Source organism: Lonchura striata, chromosome Z (assembly GCF_046129695.1).
Source record: "Lonchura striata isolate bLonStr1 chromosome Z, bLonStr1.mat, whole genome shotgun sequence".
NCBI lineage: Eukaryota > Metazoa > Chordata > Aves > Passeriformes > Estrildidae > Lonchura > Lonchura striata.
In genome coordinates this window covers 56,262,169-56,280,145 of record NC_134642.1, presented here as the reverse complement: position 1 = coordinate 56,280,145, position 17,977 = coordinate 56,262,169, and the positions used below count along the sequence as shown (strand labels likewise).

At 40.6% G+C, this 17,977-nt stretch overlaps 1 protein-coding gene across 1 annotated transcript in view; it reads left to right on the top strand.

The window, feature by feature from the left end:
* The first annotated feature begins 409 nt into the window (after positions 1-409).
* Positions 410-17,977, top strand: part of TNFAIP8 (TNF alpha induced protein 8) — a 55,567-nt gene continuing 37,999 nt past the window's right edge. The window contains exon 1 of the mRNA XM_077790458.1: positions 410-449. Coding sequence (XP_077646584.1) covers position 449 — 1 coding nt within the window. The 5' untranslated portion in view covers positions 410-448. The remainder of the gene's footprint in view (positions 450-17,977) is intronic.

Here is a 17,977-nt window from a genome sequence, read left to right as displayed (position 1 = left end):
TCTCTCTTCGTCAATGAGCTGCTGCTTTGCACAGTCTGTCCCAGCAGTGATGTACGGACCAGATTCTGCTAACCAGATTTTGCCTCTGCCAGCCTCTGGAATTAGCACCTTCCTGGCACAAGTTCCCCATCTCTCTGGCCTAATACTGTTCAAGATTTTAACTCCTGAGCGCTCCTATGTGAGCCATGGGCAAGAGCAAAGCATGAATCTCGTCAGGCTCGCAGCAAGCTGCTGCCAAAACCGCCTCTGCATGCAGCTCGGTAGACGCAGGCGCTTGCATGCAGGGTTTGGTAGCTGCCGCTTGTGCGAGAGGCTGGCGCGGCGCTGGAGCGGCCCCGCCCCGGCCGGGGCGAGCGCGGGGCAGGGCCGGGAGCGCGCCCCGCCCGGTCCCGGCGGGGAGCCCCGAGCCGCCGCCGCCCGCTGCCCTCGGCACCGCCGCCGCGCACGCAGTGAGTGCCGCCGTGCGCTCCGCGGGGCCGCGGCCCGTTCCCTCCGCGCACGCAGTGAGTGCCGCCGTGCGCTCCGCGGGGCCGCGGCCCGTTCCCTCCGCGCACGCAGTGAGTGCCGCCGTGCGCTCCGCGGGGCCGCGGCCCGTTCCCTCCGCGCACGCAGTGAGTGCCGCCGTGCGCTCCGCGGGGCCCCGGCCCGTTCCTTCCGCGCACGCAGTGAGTGCCGCCGTGCGCTCCGCGGGGCCCCGGCCCGGCCCGTCCCGGCCCCGCCGCGCCCGGTGCCCCCTGCCCCTGCCTGCCCTGCGCGCCCGCGGCAGCCGCGGCCGAGAGCGGCGGCGGGGCGGGCGACCCGGCGGCGATCCCGGCAGAGCGCCGGGCTCATCCCGGGGGCCGAAGTGCCGCGCTGGGTCTGGGGCAGGGTCGCTGCCGCGTCCTGTCCCGGCTGGTCCCGGTACCGCGCTCCAGATGGGAGCTGCCCGGAACCACGCGGGGAGAGTTTCCTCACCGCCAGTATGCTTGGGTGAAGACTGCTCGGCTCTGCTTTGCTCGGGGAGACCGAAACTCCTCCGCTCCTCCTGAGCTAGCTTTTCGCTGTTTTCCCAGAAATGTTTGTGCTTTCACCCAGAGTGAGCCGTGCCCCATGTCCGCGTGTGCCGGGGTGCGCAGGACTGACCTGTAGCTCTTGAGGCAGAGGCAAGCGTGGTGATGCAGCTGAAGTCTGCACGGTGGTGGTAAAAGAAACTTTTCTGAGACGTGCCAGTTTGGCTTTGAAATACTGCTAGCAAAAATCCTGAAGTTCCGCCTATAGACTTAGTTGTATCTTATTTGCATACTGTAAATTAAATAAGGGAGATCACAGTTCAATGTGGACTCTTCCTTTTTAGAAACCTGAATGGTCAGAACTTCCACACCTCTGTGTCTCTAGAGGTACGTGTTCGCTTTCCCTGAGCACGGGTAAAGTCCAGGTGATGCTTCCCCTCTCTGCACGTGTCTTATTTCAGTTACGCTCCTTTGCAAGTTTTTTGTGTAACTGGTCAGTGAAACCACTCACGTTACAAACAGCCTGGTCAAAACTTCTCCCAGCAGTCGTTTTCACACTCACTGGCTATGCTGAGTGCTGCCAGCTCTGTTTATCTTTTGTAAGCTCTAAATATGAAATTTGCTTTGAAAGAGTGGAGCCAAGCCAAGCCAAAAAAAAAATTCTGGAGGGGAGGAGTGTTGCGGTGGAAAGAAGTATGAGCCCTGTATTTGGAAGATAAAACTTTGTGAATTTGGAACATGCTTAGAAGCAGGAACAAGGAACTGAAGTGTTCTAGTACGTTTGCATTTAGTACTTGAGCTAAAAGCTTTTAGTACATTTAGTGTCTCTAGTTCACCTGAAAGCAAATTTCACCTGGAATACTATTGAAATAGAAGTTATGGTGCAGATCTTTGCAGGAACACAGAATACTGCAGCTTGAAATGGAAATTTCTCGTTGTTTGCCCTGTACAGGAAGCTGCTCATTTCCGTTAAATACAAAATTGCCTAGTCTGACTAAACCTAGATTTCGGTGTGCTCTATGGCTTAATTTATATGTTTTGAGTTTTCTTTAAGTAGTTGCTGCTAGGGAAAGAATAATACTTGCTGCTTGAAAAGGCTGAGCAGATAATCAAATTTCAACTTTGGTCATTCATATTTTGATACAACAAGGCAAGCCCTCCGAGTGATGGACAGTAAAATGCCTAATTAGCATTAAAGCAGATGATGCATCCTTACAGATTAGTTTTATCCAAAACTAATACTGAAGTAGCAGTTTGAGATAAGTTGCATCTTAGGATGAATCTTCTTCTAAGTTGCAGATGCTTGTTTTTGAATTTAATTCATAATATAGGTTTTGGGCTAGAATTCACCTTTATGTTTTTTGTTAATTTTTGTACATGAACACTACAAAAATGGAAAGGAGAGGGTTAGGGTTAGGGTATGGGTTATGGTATTTGTCATGGTCTTGCCATTGTATATATCCTTTAAAATTACCTACTTAATCTAAAAGATTGGTAGTAGTTTTTCATTGTTTTTTTCATTATTTATTACTTTCTAGCAGCTGTAACCATGTTCTGGGTAAATTTGATTACAGCTTTACATCCTTAAGATAAATTATAAGGCAAATAGATGGTACTGTGCTTCTTTTCATTTTGTCTTTCTTTCCCCACTGCCTTCGTAGGTAGGTTTCTTGTAATTTTTTATATTTTCCATGTATTAAACTGATAATTTAAACTACTTTCATCTTCTCCCACTGACAAATTTCTTACACTGTGTTTGTCACATTTTGTGAATCAGATTGAACTGATGAGCAGAACGAAATTTTACTAAAAATTAAGTATTTAGGAAGAATTTTCTTGTAGGGGAAGTATTCTTTGTACACAATATACATTGAAAAAGTGTCAAGGCAAATTTCGGTAATGTGAATCTCAACTTGACAGATTCTAATGCTCTTGTTTTTCTTTGGAGTATCACAAATTGTGGTTCTCCAGGAGCTATGATTTAATGTCGAAGCAACTTTGGGAGTTTTTTTGGGCTGGTCGGGGTTTTTTTAGTGTCCATCTACTCACAGCCATGTTGTCAATTCTATTTGTGATAAAAATACTTACAACATTCTTCAACTGTAATGCAGTGCAGATTCTAGGCCTCTATTTTTATTGGCTTTGCAATCACTAAAAGTGAGTATGGTTGGAAATTTTTTCCTCTTATGCTTCCAATGTCATCAAATCATAAGACCCAAAGTAAATGTGACGTGTGTTGAAGTGAAAGTTAAGATGGTATTTTTCAGTTAAGCATGTACACAAGAGGTTTCACACAGCAGTTTTATATTCTCTTTCTCAACTAATGTTTTGCTCAAACCAGAATTTCCTTTTTAAACTTAGAGATTGACCTCAGCCCCACTGAGAAGTGAGCTCTATGCTCTGATACTGAGGTGTATAATTTGCAGAGCAGTGGCAGCACTTGGCTGTTTCCTAAGCATCTCTAACAAGCCTCAAAGAAGGGGAAGAGGGTGGAATACAGGATTTATGTTAGAAACTGTTAATTCAGTGTTTCAGGTGCTGTTGTCTGAACTGATCATTGACTGTTGCTTCCAGCCAAAACATCACTTCTTTCTTCATTTCAATGTGGAGGTTCCTGGAATCTCTGTAGTAAGGCAGGTGTGCGAGATGTATGTAAAATTCATAGCTTTTAAATGAAAAAGGAGTTACAGCTGTCCCTTAATTTCAATACATTTTTGTTTGGAAATACAGATAATGACTAGTAAATGTCTCAGCCCTTGAGCAAATCTTACAGGGACTTAAAAGGTGCTACATGACTTTTTGATGATAATACCCTTAGCTGGCATTGATGTGCTGTATGCTGACAATAGTGGGACCAACAAAACTGGACATGTTAAAACTCAGCATTTTCTCCCATTTATGGAATAATACAGTCAAGAATGTGGGGGTGCAGTAGTATTGCCCTATGGAAATCAGGCTGGGCGCAGCTGTGGCTAATGGTAATTATTTGGATCCATGTCTGACCCTGAGTGATGGCTGTTAAATCATCTGATGGAGGTGTGTGTTCATGAGCAGTGGGCTGAGTTCCCTGTGTTTGCAATTGAGTAATTGGTCTGTTCTGTACCTGTGTCTCGAGACCCCAGAATGAACTAGTGGAACTTCCATTTACCATAGCATTGTGATATTTATTACCTGATCAATTGCAAAATTTTTATTGTGTGGTGTGTTTATTAGGCCTTCCTCAATTAATGGATTTGGTTTTGCTATAGTACTGGAGCCTTACTGGAGCATGGTGAATAGTGTGCCCTTGCTAGGGAGGTCTTGAGAGGAATTCAGGAAATGGCAAAGAGCAAAGCAAACTGTTTTAAATAGAACTGGCTTCTATAGTTGAAGATTTTACATGCTTGCTTCTTTTAGTGTCTTTGGTACTTGTAAACTAAATTTCAAGCTAAACAAGTATTTTTACAGACAATATTGGTATTTTGTCTGCAGAAGTTACTGGGGCTCAGTTATATTCAGGATGAACTGTAAATAACTGAAGAAAAACATGTAACTAATAGTCCATGTTATTCCTTTACATGCTAAATACTTGTAAAAGGAAGAAATATACTAAACTTTAAGGTAATGAGAAGCAGAAAAACAAGCTGCAAAGAGAGAAAGCATATACCTGCATGTTATTATTCGTTAAGGTATTTGTCCATTGAATATTGAAGCTGGAATACCTCTCTGGTGGTAGAAATAAAATCCATTAGTTACCTGTGACTGATTGTCCTCTCCTGCATACATATGGCACACAGATAGTGTTGTAATTTGGTTGCCTTGAAAGGCATTTTAAGTAATAATAAGTGATTCCGTGAGGCAAAAAAAGAAGTGCCTGTTAGGTAGAAAAGTGTTTAAAAAGGGGATAATAATTTTATCCAAACACATGCCAAATTGAAATTTATCAAACAAAATGTTACCACATTTAAATTATTGATTATGCAACATGAGGTGTGTAACCACTGTGATTCCATGAAGAGGAATTTCTCTTCAGCTTCTAACTGAAGTAAGTTATTTTCAACCCAATTCCTATACTCGAGTGTTTGATGTGTTTGATCCAATTTGATGTATAGTACTGGGCTATCCAAAGTATGCCGGCATTACTGCAGAATATTATACTAACCTAAAGAACTTACTTTACCTGCAAGTACAGCTGAAGTTCTGGAAGTTAATTGTAATATTCTGAAAAAAAAAGGGTAATAAAATTTGGCTTCAGGTGATGAGGAGCATTTTCACAGGCTGCACCATGGGCTGCAGGGAAATCTCAGTTTTGGCACCTGGATCATCTCCTGCCCCTCTTTCACTGACCTTGGTGTCTGCAGAGTTGTTTCTCTAGCATGTTCTCACTCCTCTTTTCTCTGAGTGCATTTTCATTGGCCCAGTAACCTTTTTCTCCTTCTTAAATATGTTATCACAGGGGTGTTACCATAATTTGTGATTGGCCCAGCCTTGGCCAGTGGCACATCCATCCTGGAGCCAGGGGGCATTGGCACTGCCAGATATGGGAGAAGTTGCTGGCAGCTTCCTACAGAAGCCACCCCTGTAGCCCCCAATACCAAAACCTGGCCATGCAAAACCAACATATAGTGCTATGTTAACAGGGGGTTTTGGTGTTACTCTGCCTTGGGGAAAAGAGAGGAAGTTGCTGCTGTGTTAATTGCTATTAATAAAACATCACCATTTTATATGAAATGCATTTAGAGCTATCTCTTGTATATCATGGTTAACTAGTATGCAATCAGTAGCAAAACCACACCTCCCATCTTTTGCAAAACATTTGGTAGATGGGGTTTTTTTGAGTGTTTACATACTGTGGTTTCAGAATGTAGAGAAATAGTAGTTTGGTGTTAGAAGGTACCTGTACCTTTCTGACTCATCTGCTGCAGATGGTTCTTTCTGAGTGGTGCATAAAATAGCTAGATAAGATCAGCCTAGTTAAATGGCCTGTAATTAAGACCTGATTATTGTGTTGGTTTGGAGTATTCAAATTAGATATGTGTTTGTTTTTGATATACTTCCACTTCTCAGCAGAAGGTTATTTGTTTTGTATATATGCTTAGCCCATTTTCCTTAGTGTATTAAAGTAATTTTCTGGCTATGTGGAAGAACTTTTGCCCACCTTCAGCTCATTCTCCATCCTTCTTCCTCTGTTCAGAACACAAAATCTGCATTTTATCAGCTGCAGTTCAAATTAATTTTTTACTTTATGCTTTATAAGCTGAAACAAAAATGAACAACTGTTCAGCAATTTTTTTTTTCAATTGTAGCTCATCTAGCTAGTCAGTAACTGTTGATATTACGATTTTGTTTAATCCTGATGTATATAGTACTGTCTTTATGACTAACTGCAGAACTGTTTTATTAAAAAAAATCCTCTTCTGTGGAAACATTGTTTACCTTTATGTCTTTGATATGGTGAAAAACATTTTGCTGCCTCTAGCTTATAGTGTTTGGGATTCCAGACATAAAACATGTGTCTCAAGTAGTCTAGAGTTGATCTTATTTATAGTGTTGCTAGAACTTTCAGCTCTGTTATCTTTTTGGCATGACTGGAATGATTTTGTAGGCAGCTAAGTAGGGTTTAGTGGCATATGAAAATTAATTATGTTTTTTATGAGATTAAAAACTAGAAGTTTTTTGTGAAAGATATAGGATGGAGGACATGAGAAGACAAGAGAGACAAATCTGAGCATATTGTGGGAGCCTTGAAGATTGCTTAGCTGTCCAAAAGTCAAGTTAGAAGAAGGTAGTTGATACCTTTATGTTTAGATGTTTTATTATGGCTAGGATTACAATGAAACAGGGAATAGAAAAGCTCAAGGACTTTTTGTGTCTGTGCTGTACTTTAAATGCTTGTATAACAAAATCAAGAAGCTGTGCTCTTTAATTTTGTTAACTTCGTGGTACAAATTGACTGTCCTCCTTTGAGCTAAAAAGCAGATCTGCACTGGCTGTATCTCCCTCCTCTCCTTGTAACTGCTTATAAGTTAATAAAAACAACTGTGTAAAATGTATGAAGTTCATTTGTAGGGATATCTTCTGAAATCTTAAATGAGTGTGGCAGTTTTCTTTTCATTGGGAGCAGCCCTGTGGGGCAGGACTTGGCGGGAATGGCTGATGGGAAAGGAGCCAGCAGCGTGTGCTCACAGCCCACAGAGCCAGACGTGTCCTGGGCTGCACCAAAAGCAGCGTGGCCAGCAGGGTGAGGGAGGGGATTCTGCCCCTCTGCTCTGTTCTGCTCTGGTGAGACCCCACTGCAGTGCTGTGTTCAGTTCTGGTGTCCCCAGCATAAAGAGGATGTGAAGCTGTAGGAGGAAGTCCAGAGGAGGGTCATGAAGTCGATAAAGGGACAGGAGCACGTCCCCTACAAAGCCAGGCTGAGACAGTTGGGGCTGTCCAGTCTGGGGAAGGGAAGGGTGTTTGGAGACCTCATGGACCTTGCAGGATCTGAAGGGGCCTGCAGGGAAGCTGGAGAGGGGCTCTTCATCAGGAACTGCAGTGACTTGACAAGGAATAATGGGTACAAACTGAAAGAGGCAAAGTTTAGTTTAGATATTGGGAATAAAATCTTTACTGTGAGGGTGGTGAGACACTGGAACAAGCTGCCCAGGGCAGCTGTGGGTTGTCTCATGCCTGGAAGCATTCAAGGCCAGTTTGGATAAAGGCCTTGAGCAACCTGGTCTAATTGAGGTGTCCATGTCCATAGCAGTGGGGGCTGGGACTTGCTGATCCTTAAGGTCCATTGCACCCCTAAATATACTATGATTCTATCTTCTGTGATTTCCAGTGGTATCACTGGGAGACTTCACTGAGGGGAAGTCTTTCTCTGTTTCTCTGTAAAACTGTTTGACTGTAGTTTTATTTTCTTGTATACTGAGTAGTATTTGTAGTTACTGTGTGTAAATTACAGGATGCTTTAGCCTCCTCTCTGATAAATAATGAAACAATATAGATATGTTACCATAAGCAGTGCTGTAGGAATCTTTATAGTTTTATATAGCTGACAGACTGTTTTTTGGTCCTGTACTTGACAACTTATTGAGAGGTGGAATTTCTTCTTGTTAGAAGATCTCATGCTAGAAGTTGTTTGTATTGTACCCTTGAATTGCCATGCATTTCATATCAAGGTCTTATCTACACCTTTTGTGAATTAAATGGATTATTTCCAGGCATATTTACTTAATTTGTTCTCCATGAAGTTGTAGTACTTCAGTGTATTAGATCACTCTCATGTTAAAGAAAAATAAATATTCAAATCTTTTTTTGTTTGGAGCTTTTTAAAATTTATTAGAACTTACGAGTAGAGCTGAATAATAGTAGAAATGCGATTATAATCTGAATTCTAGAAAAATCTGTGTAATCCAAACAACAAATTCGTATTGTATTGGTCTGCAAAACACCACATTGGTCAGTGATGCAGAAAGTATGCTGATTGCAACCAAATGCTTTTGTGCAGGTTTGCTAGCAGTATTTGCTGTACAAGTGGTTTTTGAATATGCAGGTGGATGGTTTAAAGTTCCTTGAAATGTCAGTTTTGTTATTAATACCAGGAGGATAATTGGGAAATAGAAAAGGGGGAATAGTGAATGTGAGGTCAGTGATATGTAATAAAATACTGTATGCATTTTTATTTATTCCTGTGAGGTGTTCAAATGTAATCTCAGGTGATTAGCAGTTTATACATTTCCTCTGCTTCAGATCTTGCATTGGATAGTATAGAGAATCTAAATTACTACAAAATATCCATCTGCAGAAAGCATGTTCTAGGCAACAATAAAAGATGAAAAGCATGGGATGTGGTCCTTGCTCTTGACTGCAGCTCATGGACACCTCTGTTTCATCTCATCCAGGATCCTTAAACATTGGTTGTTTGCTGGTGTTTTCCAGTAGGATTTGTCCAAATTGTTTATTGTTACCTGTAGTTTTTTAGAAGTTTCTTAGCATTCCAGCATGCTCATTTTTCTAATGACTTGATTTAAAATTTAAGGCCTTTTAAAAATAAAATAAAAAAATCCATTCAAACTGTATTTGTGTAAAGATCCTGCTTTACAAGGAGTACCCAGTTCTATGAATCAAGCCCGGTATTTAATTTCAGTGATCACAGAACAGGGTATATTGAAAAAAATTTCTGAGTGCTTGGGTCCACCTGATGGAGAGTCATCATTTGAGACCTATAAAACCTCTCAAGTGCCTAAACCCAGAGCATGTGCTGCTGTTCTGTACACAGGAAACTATGTCACAAAACCAACCCTTCTTTCTGCTCAAGCACAAGAATTTATATGTGTATGACTGAGGTTGGGGAAGGAGAGTGTGGGGTTACAGTGGACTTTAAAATTTAGGTTTAAAATTATAGGAAAGCAGCAGCTTAAACATAGCATTTAGTGTTTAATAAGCTCTAAGTTTCACAATTGTATGTGAAAATAGTAGTACAGAAGTCTACAGCTAAAAATGCAGTTGTGACCTATTTCAACTTTATTTGTCTTAAAAAGTGAATAGCTACAGCACAAGTCTGAAAGTTAGTGTTCTGAGTCTTGATGGCAATAAATACATCGATGGAGAAGAATGGCAACTAACAGATAGGCAAAGGAATAAATTTTTAGCTAGGAGGATTAAATTCAGAACTTGATCAAATCAAATACTGGAATAAGGATTAGAAGAACCTTGAGAAGCTTAAATGAACTTCTTGAGATGAAAGACAAAAGACTAAAGAGGAAAAAAGAAGTGTGTTTAAAGCTTTATTTTTTTCTTAATATGAACAGCTGAGTAACACTATAATAAAATAAGCTAAAGGCTTGCTCTGTGACAGTGGTAGAATCAGTGAACTAAAATTTTTTCTGGTTTGGTTTTTTGTTTTTTTTTTTTTTTTTTCTTTTGTGCGTGTAAGCTGAGTAAAAATGCATGGAAGGTTTGCTAGCTCTAGAGCATTTTGGAGCATGCACTTGCCTCGAGAAATGCTGTCAGATCTGTCTATGCTATTACAAGAAGCTCATAGCTGGGGCACAGCTGGGTTGATCTCTGGCCTGGTGCTGCAGGCCACAGGGGGAGGTGGAGCAGAAGTGCCTGAAGCCCCATGCCAGCTGTGAGCATCCCACCTCATGTGGGGTGGCCTGCAGGGAGGCAGGCACATCACACAGGGTGCTTTGCAGAGCGCTCAGCGTGCCCCAGACTGGGGTTCTGTGCCCTGAGAAGCCACCTGCCTCCAGAGTGGTGTGCAGCCAGACAGGAGGGTGTGTGTCCCCTCCGGCAGGCGAGGGGCCGGGCACAGACCTCATGGGGCTGTGCTGGCTGCAGAGGCAAGTAAACAGCTGGGCAGCTGGTGTCACACTGGCAGTGTGAAGAGCTGTAAGCATCACCTAATCTGTTCTGCTCAGGTAAATTCAATTGAAGTTCCCTCAAGGGCCTGCCTAATTTTGAGGCAATTTGTTAAGGTGCTTAGTGTTGCTACAGTGTAACCCTGAAAATAACATGCCTTAATCTTGTTTATACCTTAAACAAGACCATATTGTAATTGTGGTTCAGTCTCTTGAGTGAATGCTGCTTGTGGAAAGCTGTGCATCCTGCTAGCAGAGGCCCTTCAGTAGTCAGAGCTGGGAAATCCTGTTCCCTGGACTGCCCCCATCCCTTTCTCAGCTCTCTTTACTAGAAGTAGAATAGAAACAGTAACTTTCTGCAAAATAAAATATGCAAAAAACTGTTACATCCTGCTAGACTTCTCAGTTAAAAAGCACATTATAACATTATCTGCTCTATTCTCCATCAGTGGCCTCAGAGCAATTTGTGGAAGTCTGGAAGCCTGCAGCAGAGCACAGCACTTGGGTGACTGTATCCCAAAGGTTGTGCTCCAGTGTCTGAAAATTTTGGCTGAATACAATAAAATTTGAAATGGGAAATAGCTGTTGTGCAGATGCAGTTATTGTGCAGCAGTTCTGCAATACTTAGTGTGTAGCAACTTAAAGCAAAACTAACATCTATTTTGGGTCTGAATCTTGAAACTTTCAATGCAAGTTTCCTTCAAGGGAATGAAAGGCAAGTGCTTCAAAACCATATTTTTTCCCCCTTCTCTTTAAATTATTAAAAGTTGTGTTATTTATGCCTAATTTAGTTTTTATCTATAAACAGACATTGACAGAGTAGTTCTGTTACTTAAAATGGGAATCCTGAGGAGATTCACAAGTCCATGTAGTTTAGACAAAATGTTAGAGCAATGATATTTTTACAGTCTGGTCTAACTGCTGAGGGAAGGTGGGAAGATAAACTAATGAAGTTACTCTAACATAAGCTAGTGAAATAAGAAGATGAAATTCGAAAACTGTGGAAAGACTTCAGTTAATAACTTGCCTGCTCCTTCAGTACCCTCTTCTTTTGAATGCTCTAAAGGAAGTAAATAGATTCGCTTTACACCCATTCTTCTTGTAGTACCTCTAGCACTATTACATGGACATATGAATGTTCAATCTGAGTAGCAAATTTCACAGTTCCTCTTTTTTTATGTGTTCTTTCTATGCAGAGCTTTCTAGTTAATTCTTCTTTCCCATGCTCTTCTCCTCCTGAAAACCCCCTGGAGATATTTGACTAGTGTCAGATAAAGGCAGTCCAAGATGTCCTAGTAAAAAATAATCATCACTAAAGGGAAATGGGTTCCTCTTTCAGTACATGAGATCTCTTATTGACAGTGGAGGTATGTAAGTGAATTTATGCTGGTGACTGTAAAGCTGGTTGTGTGAGCCACGGTAAATGTGCTCCAGATATTGTTTGCTTTGACACCAAGCTGAGGAGAATCTGTTGGAGGAAACTTTTCTCTGTGACATTTTAAATTCCTTTTGCTTTACATGATTGGAAGAGTTCATATTTCTGTATTAGCATAAAGCTTCCTTCCAAAGTGTCAGAGAGAAGAATGTAATTTCTTTTGTGTTTTGCCATTATTCAAGTGAGGAACTTCCAGTAACTGGTAATAGTAGTATTATACAGTATCGTTTCCTTATATAAGATCAGATTTTTTACATGGTTGAGGAGGTAATTCATACCAAGATAAACTTCGTTATACACAGGAATATTTCTCAGACATCTACTTGTAATGCTTATTTATTGATTAATTAAGTGCCATGTGCTTTAAAAGTTGTTTTTCTGCCTACAATTTATATATCTTCTCTTGTTTTTTTTTTTTTTCCAGAGTGACAAATTGAGACAGATTTCTTTAAATTTCTCTGTAAAATTTGGCTGCAGGTAGTTACACGTACATCAAGTGAGTGTAGTATGTCTGAATAGTGTTTTCCTCTGTATGAATAACATACAGAAACTGCTATGATGAAAGCTTTTTTGTGCTTGGGACCACAAGACAAATTTCTTCTCAAAACCTTATTTTTCCCTTGTTCTTTCAATGTATTACTCTTGGACTGAAGAAAGTAGTTCAAAATATTCAGACCTACATTTTCATTCATAGATCTTTAAATATTTTCTAAGCAAACTGTATGCCTGTATTTACTTGGAAAATGCCAGATGTAATTTCTGCATGCTGGTATTCTCCTTATTTCCTTGACTATATACTCCCATTTTTTCAGAACCACAGAATTACCTGGATTAGAAGGGACCTTCAAAGGTAGATTAGGTCTAACCCTGGCCCCCACAGTCATCAAGGACATGTTTCACTAGACAGCTCAAAGTCCCTCCAGCCTGGCTTTAAACATTTCACGAATGAGGCATCCACGACTTCTCTGGGCAGTGTGTTCCAGAGCCTCACCCTTGTGGTAAAATATTTCTTCCCTTTGCCTAGTATAAAACTACCCACTTTCAGTTGAAAACCCCTTGTCTTGTCACTATGGACTCCAGTAAATAGTCTTTCCTCCTCTTTCTTTGAATTCCCTTTAAGTATTGAAAACTCAGAAAAGTTTTCTCTGGGCAGAACACCCCCACCTCTCAGCCTGTCTGCACAGGTGAGGTGCTCCAGTCCTCTGATCATCTTTGGTCTCCTCTGGACTCTCTTCAGCAGGTTCACATCCTTCTTGTGTCCCGGTCCTGGAGCTGGATGCAGCACTCCAGGTGGGAATAGAAGGGCAGGGTCACTTCCCTGGACCTTCTAGCCATACTGCTTTTTATGCTTTTTAATGGTCTTCTGGGCTGCAAGGGCACATTCCCAGCTTATATCTAATTTTCCCTATCTTTTGTTTAGTTTCTGTTGCATGCACTTGACTTTATTTACATCTCACAACTCAGTCAATAATCTGTGCAGCTAAAACATTACAGATAGGTAATAACTAGTTGTAGAAAGAAAGAAGGGAAAGCCCTATAATGAAAGTCACAAATTATTCTGCTTTGTGTTCTTCCAGTCTGTATTCTTTTCAGGGAAAGTTTGCCTAATGTTATAAAAAAAAGCATGGACTTAATCCTCTAGGAAAGACTACTAAGGTGAGAACAGTGAAAGTAGTTATGTATCTGTGCCAGGTGACAGCTTCAAAGGCTTTGACTCCCTCACAGTAAGAAGTTTCAAGGAGTATTTTATTATACTTGTGATTTTCCCCTGTTTAGAATGATCTGCAACTGAGTCTCATTTCTGAAAAGAGATATTCTTAGCTAATGCAACAGAATTCAGTGTTTGCATGAAGCTTAATTAATGAAACATTTAGCTATGAAACTTCCAGATAATTCTGGTATCATGAAAATTTTTGGGAATTTCTGGGAAAATAAAAAGAAATCTCCATCAGATTTCTAGAAGATTTACATAAAAATTTGTCATCTATAGAGATAATTTTTTTAAAAATAGTTTTGTGCAGGGTACTGCATCTTTAGAGGAACTGGGCTTTTTCTCTGCTTACATCCAGATAATACATGTTTGGATTGTTTCTGTGTTTTTAAGAGTATTACTTATTTTGCACTTTTGTGTGTTTTTTTCCCCTTAAAATTTCTGTTTATGTGTAAAGAAAATGCAACTCTTCTGTCTTATGAGAACGCCTGTTTTGTTTGTCAGCCATGGGAAGTGAGCACTTTCAGCCCTTACATGCCTGCTTGGGTAGCATATGCAGATTTGGAACCTGTTTTTCAGAGGCAAGATTATGGAAATTTGTTGCTCTGCTGGCAACTTAATTTGTGTAGCTTAGAATGGAATTCTAGTACTATCTCAGAATAGCATTAAAGCACCTCCTTATGTTAACTACAACATCAAGTACCAGATAGCTGTAAGGAATTGTACCATGTCAATAACCATATAATAAGGAAATTTTAGACTGTCCTTTGGATAACATCTTTTTTTTTTGGTTGTTGTTGTTGTTTCAAAAGCATTGAATTTTGCTAAAATTACTTGCTAGTAAAGATGATGAGTTGCACCACATTCCAGGATGTGCAGCTGTGTTAGCTCACTTGCAAAGTAATGAATGTATTTGTTGTAGAGACTGTGCAAGGAGACCAGTCCCTCAGTGATTGATACTTCTTTCCTTATTGGAGAGCTTGAAGCCAGGAAACTGGAGCTGTTGAGAGGCTGCTTCAGAGGGTGCATGTTAAAACCAGCAAAAGCCTTTTCAGTCACAGACTGAAACTAACTCTCATGCTGCAGTCATCAGCTGCTTTCATTCAAATTCTTCTCTTCCATTGTTTTCCAAATAGGTACTATAAAAAACCCCTTCACTTCTCAAGCTTCTTTCCTAAAAGAAACTAAATATATGATATTTTAAGCCTGTTAAAATAATTTTTAACATGGCAAGAGTTGAGAAGTGTCTGTGACTTTACTAAATGATTCTTTATTTTGAGTAGGAAAATGGATTTAAAGAAATTTAACTTAAAAAATATATTCATAATATCAAATTAATCAGAATCAAACTCATTATGGGCAATTTTCCTGGTTGTGCTGACTGTAAAATTTTAATGTTTCTGGACCTAAATTTCACTTCTATTCTTCAATTAATATTGAATGCTATTGACTTTGACTCTTAGAAAATCTTTTCTGGTGTTTCACCTCTTATAAACTAGGGACATCGCTAAGTATTTTTTGCTAATGTTTATGCTTGGTAGCGTGAAATCACTTAACGGAATTTTTACCTTTAATTAAGACATCCCCTAATTCTTCTTGACAAGATAAGGTTTGTAAGAAAGAGCTTTATAGCTTTTGTCCTGGTCCTGTGTGCACTCATACCGATTTCATTAGGCCAAAGGTGGTGGCTGTACTTTAGGAATAATAGCTGGAAAATCCTGCCTTCTGAATCACAAGTGCCCACATAGCAAACATTTGCATCTCATGTTGTGGTCGAACATAATTTTAACTCTGCATGGGCACTTTCACTCTTAACAGAGGTAGCTGGGGGATTTGCACCAGTGTTGGAGACTTCCAATACAGTTTTACTTGTCTTCTAGCTCGTCTGTTCTTGCATATTTTCATATCATATTATGAGTTAAAATAATTCTTTACATTACCTGCTATTCAGACCCTGGATATTTTCATAGGCTGAAGTCTTCTCTGATGAGCATGCTGGTTAAAAGAGGAAATATATCAAACTCTTCTGCCTGCTGTGCATTCCCTTCCCTTGACTGCTACATTCCTCCTTTGCAATTTCCCTGGTTTGAATCCTGCTCTTCTGAACAGTGCAGGCAAGTACATGATTTTCTTTGCATACATATGTACACATCTGTCATAAATAACATCTCTAGGTGGAGTCTCTGCTGGAATCACTGCTTATGGTATTTCTCTTCTGTTCTTGCTGGAGAGAGACAGGTGGACTCCTCTGCCAAGTGTTTTCATGCTGCCACAGGCATAGATGCACACTGGCATTATCTGTTGTATTGTGGCAGCATTTCTGGTACAGCTTGGAAGAAGGTTGGGCTTATTGATCTTTTAAAATCTGAATTATTTTAAGGCTCTAAGACTAGTCATCAACGAGCAGGCTCACATGGCTGCATTACTAGCAGTTTCTTATGCATATTATTGGCAAACTTGGAAAGACATGTTTTTCTTCATGCTCAACTGTGACAGCTGCTCTGGGCAGTGTTTGTGATGGTGTAGCAGATGTGTTTGGAGCTCAAGGGCATGTGGAGCTGTAAGATCCTGGGAGGACCTGGTGAGGTCCTGGTACACAATAAAGCTGTGAAGTGGTAACTGAAGCAGGAGGTGCGGTCGGTTTGGTTACTTCACTTTCTGCATGTGAGAAACTGTACAATTCCTTAGCAAATATTGTCAGGATTCAGCCATTTGAGCTTTTAAGGGCCAGGGTGGAAAATCACTGGTCACTTGAAGTTACACTTGTCTCAGTGAATTTTAAGCACTCCTCTCAGCACACACTGCTGAGGTAGCTGCTCATCTAAAGTTGGCCTGAGGATGAAGAAAGCTCAGTTTAATAAGATAAATACCCAGAAGGAGAGAAGCTCAGTGATGTTTGTATTAGGCATGCAGCATTTCAAGCACAGTAGGTGTTGAGATTGTGGGTATGTGAGCCTCAAAGGAAGCTGTAGGGTGAATATTGTGCTGGGAGCATTTTGGGAGTGGTTTTGGAGTTATCTTCTCCACCATGAGAATTGTGTGCCATGCAAGGAAAGAGGTAGTTGATGAAATAAATGGGATCAACCACCAATGCTGACAGGCAAGTCTGATGCAATGACATCCATGCTGGGGATGTTATCATGGTAGACTGAACTTGGGTCTTGAAATGGTCAAAATCTGTCAGGTTAGGTGAAGGGTGGATAAAGAGAAACAAATGTGGTGCATCTAGGAAAAGGGTTTGAGGTCTGGTAATGTCCCCTGTTACCAAGCGTGTGTAGTGCCTGACTGAAGGTAATGGGAAATTGGGCTGAGAAATAGGTCGCACAACAGAAGTACTTTTTAAAAATGTGTTGAGTGAGTGTTGTTTCAAATGCAGGAACTTCTGTGTAATCAAGTAGCACAGGATTATGCATGACAGATATACACCAGTGGAAAGGTAGCTGTAGCAAAAGGGCTGCATAACTGAAGGAAATACAGTAAACTAATAAATTTTCAGTCTCAGAAAATGAAAGATATGACCAGAACAATTATTTTACCTCTGTGGTCTCTAAATGGTTGAAGGATTATGATGCATGACTTTGGGTACAGGGTAAAAAGCAAGGCATCCTTAAGTCCACGCATTTTATGACTTTAGTGAGTTTCTGTAGAAGAGTTGAAGCTGTGCTTTATTGTTCAGTCACATACCAACTGTCTGTATCATCCTTTCTATGGAGATGAGTGTCTTGTGTGTCTCACCATTGTTGTCTTATCTTTTTCAGAGCAGTAACAGATTGTTTGATTGGTCATGATCTTGTGGCACAGATCATTTCCTTTTGTTTCCATTGGATAATATCCTCTGCTGAACAATTCAAGTCAGTTGGCACTGATTTCACAGCCCTTCTGTTGCCAAAAATGTCATGCTGTACTGTTCCCATGCTTGTATTGTTTCCTTCCTTGTGTCAGGAGAAACATTCATGTTCATCAGAATGAGGAACTCAATCATGAGATCAGTTAGACTTTTTTAATATCCCCTGAGCAGTCTTTTTTTGTGAATTAATTTTTCAATCTGATGTGTTGTGCAGCTAAACAGATGCTTTTGCTATCACAGGGAGCTCTAAGGCTGGGTGAAAGGAAGGGACGGAGCGGGTATAACATGTCTGAGGGTTGGGAATTGTGCAACCACTTCATTTGGAGGCAATGCTTAAAAGTTTGTGTTCATAAAAGTGTCACAGTCTGACTTTATGCTTATCTGTATCCCATCTCACTGAAACCCTACCCTGATTTATTTCTTTTTTCCTGTGTGTTTTGTCTGTCTCTGTTCAGGACAGAGAAAGCTTTGTGAGAGACATCTCACAAATGCCCATATTCTTTTGAGCCAAGTTTTATTTCTGAAGTTTTTTTTAGATACATTGAAAGATTCAGGCTTATCCAAATTGTATAAAAAAGCTTCTTTTAGTCTGATATTTCCCCTTCCAGTACTCTATGTATAATTTATCCTTTAGCAACTCTGCTGTCCAATTAGACATTAATAGTC